This window comes from Austrofundulus limnaeus, unplaced genomic scaffold, assembly GCF_001266775.1.
Source record: "Austrofundulus limnaeus strain Quisiro unplaced genomic scaffold, Austrofundulus_limnaeus-1.0 Scaffold44, whole genome shotgun sequence".
In the NCBI taxonomy this organism is placed as follows: Eukaryota; Metazoa; Chordata; class Actinopteri; order Cyprinodontiformes; family Rivulidae; genus Austrofundulus; species Austrofundulus limnaeus.
The window spans coordinates 1,178,652-1,179,954 of record NW_013952446.1 but is presented as its reverse complement, the minus strand read 5'-3'; the positions used below and the strand labels follow the sequence as shown (position 1 = coordinate 1,179,954).

General features: G+C 38.3%; 1 protein-coding gene across 1 annotated transcript in view; it reads left to right on the top strand.

Moving 5' to 3' along the window:
• The window catches only part of bnc2 (basonuclin zinc finger protein 2), a gene marked incomplete at its 5' end in the record, with an annotated part of 95,594 nt that overhangs the window by 4,817 nt on the left and 89,474 nt on the right, over window positions 1–1,303 (top strand). Inside the window, 1 exon segment of the mRNA XM_014007775.1 lies at window positions 458–520. Within this exon segment, the coding sequence (XP_013863229.1) occupies window positions 458–520 (63 nt within the window).

The following is a 1,303-nucleotide window of genomic DNA, read 5'->3' as shown; positions in this document are numbered from 1 at the left end:
CACAAATAATAGTTTAATTATTTTCCATGCATTACAGAAATATATATATGTATTCGAAGCCTTATTTAACCTCGCTCCTCCTCACGCCGGGGTTCTGAATATCGACCCTCGCAAGTTAAAAACTCCGGAGTTAAGTGATACCGCGGGCCTAATTGGCTCATCAGGGATATTTCCTCCACAACACAGCAGCCGGAGGCCGCGGCTTTTTTTTTTTTTCATTTTGTTTTCTTCCTTGCTTCAAGTCGAAGAAACGTGGGAACTAACTTCAGGATTTTGAAGAGCTCGTAAAAAAACAGTCCTCACCTGAGGATCTGGGGATGCCCACCCAGGCGCAGAGCAGAACTCAGGGGGGGATTAAAACGACAGAAATAAATAAAGACAGAAATAACATTTTAGTGTATGCACTTATTCTAAAACTAAATCTCTAAAATAGCCTCTTCCTTTTTCTTTTTGCAAGGGTGCTGTAACGCGGCTTCCTTTGAAGTGTGACAGGTCGACTATGGGCCGAGACCTGGAGGAGGTACAGTGGTGCTCCAGCCTCATTCTGCCTGCTTCTTCTGAAACACCTGGGTTTTCTGATAAATGAGCAAAGAAGAGATTTAGGAAGAATCAACTTAAAACATGTTTATTAATCATAAAGTCTTATCAGCTTCACTTTTGAACATATTTCGTTACATTGTGCAGTTTATCTCGCACAGACATGCAGTTTGGCAGCATTTTTTGGCCTTTTATTTATTTGCAATTTTAAGCAAAGAATGCATTAAATTACAATATGTATAAAACAAAAATATCACTTTAAATATTATCAGCTAAGACAGCTACACATTTTCCTGACTGCAGCTGTTGAAAAAACCTTCACATATATATGTTTTTAATGATTTAAATTTAATTTGGGATTTTTTTTTACCTGACTTAATTTCATGGTTGTTTGATTTCCCCCTCTATATTTTCACACATTGTTTCAAATTTAAGCTTATTTTAATTGCATCCGTGTTGTGGTCATTATGACTCTTTCTTGTGTGTGTGTGTGCGTGTGCATGCATGTGTGTAAGTGCGAGTGAATGTTTTAAGACCTGTAAAGACTCAATGACAGATGTGTGTCTGTGTGGAGCTTTTCTGCTTTTCTTTTGTCTGAAGAAATAGGATAAATAATATCCTCTTTAGAGCAGATCCTAGTACAGCTAATCTGCCTGTTAACACTATAATAGACTTATAGTTGTGTGTGTGTGTGTGTGTGTGTGTGTGTGTGTGTGTGTGTGTGTGTGTGTGTGTGTGTGTGTCTGTGTGTGTGTGTGTGTGTGTG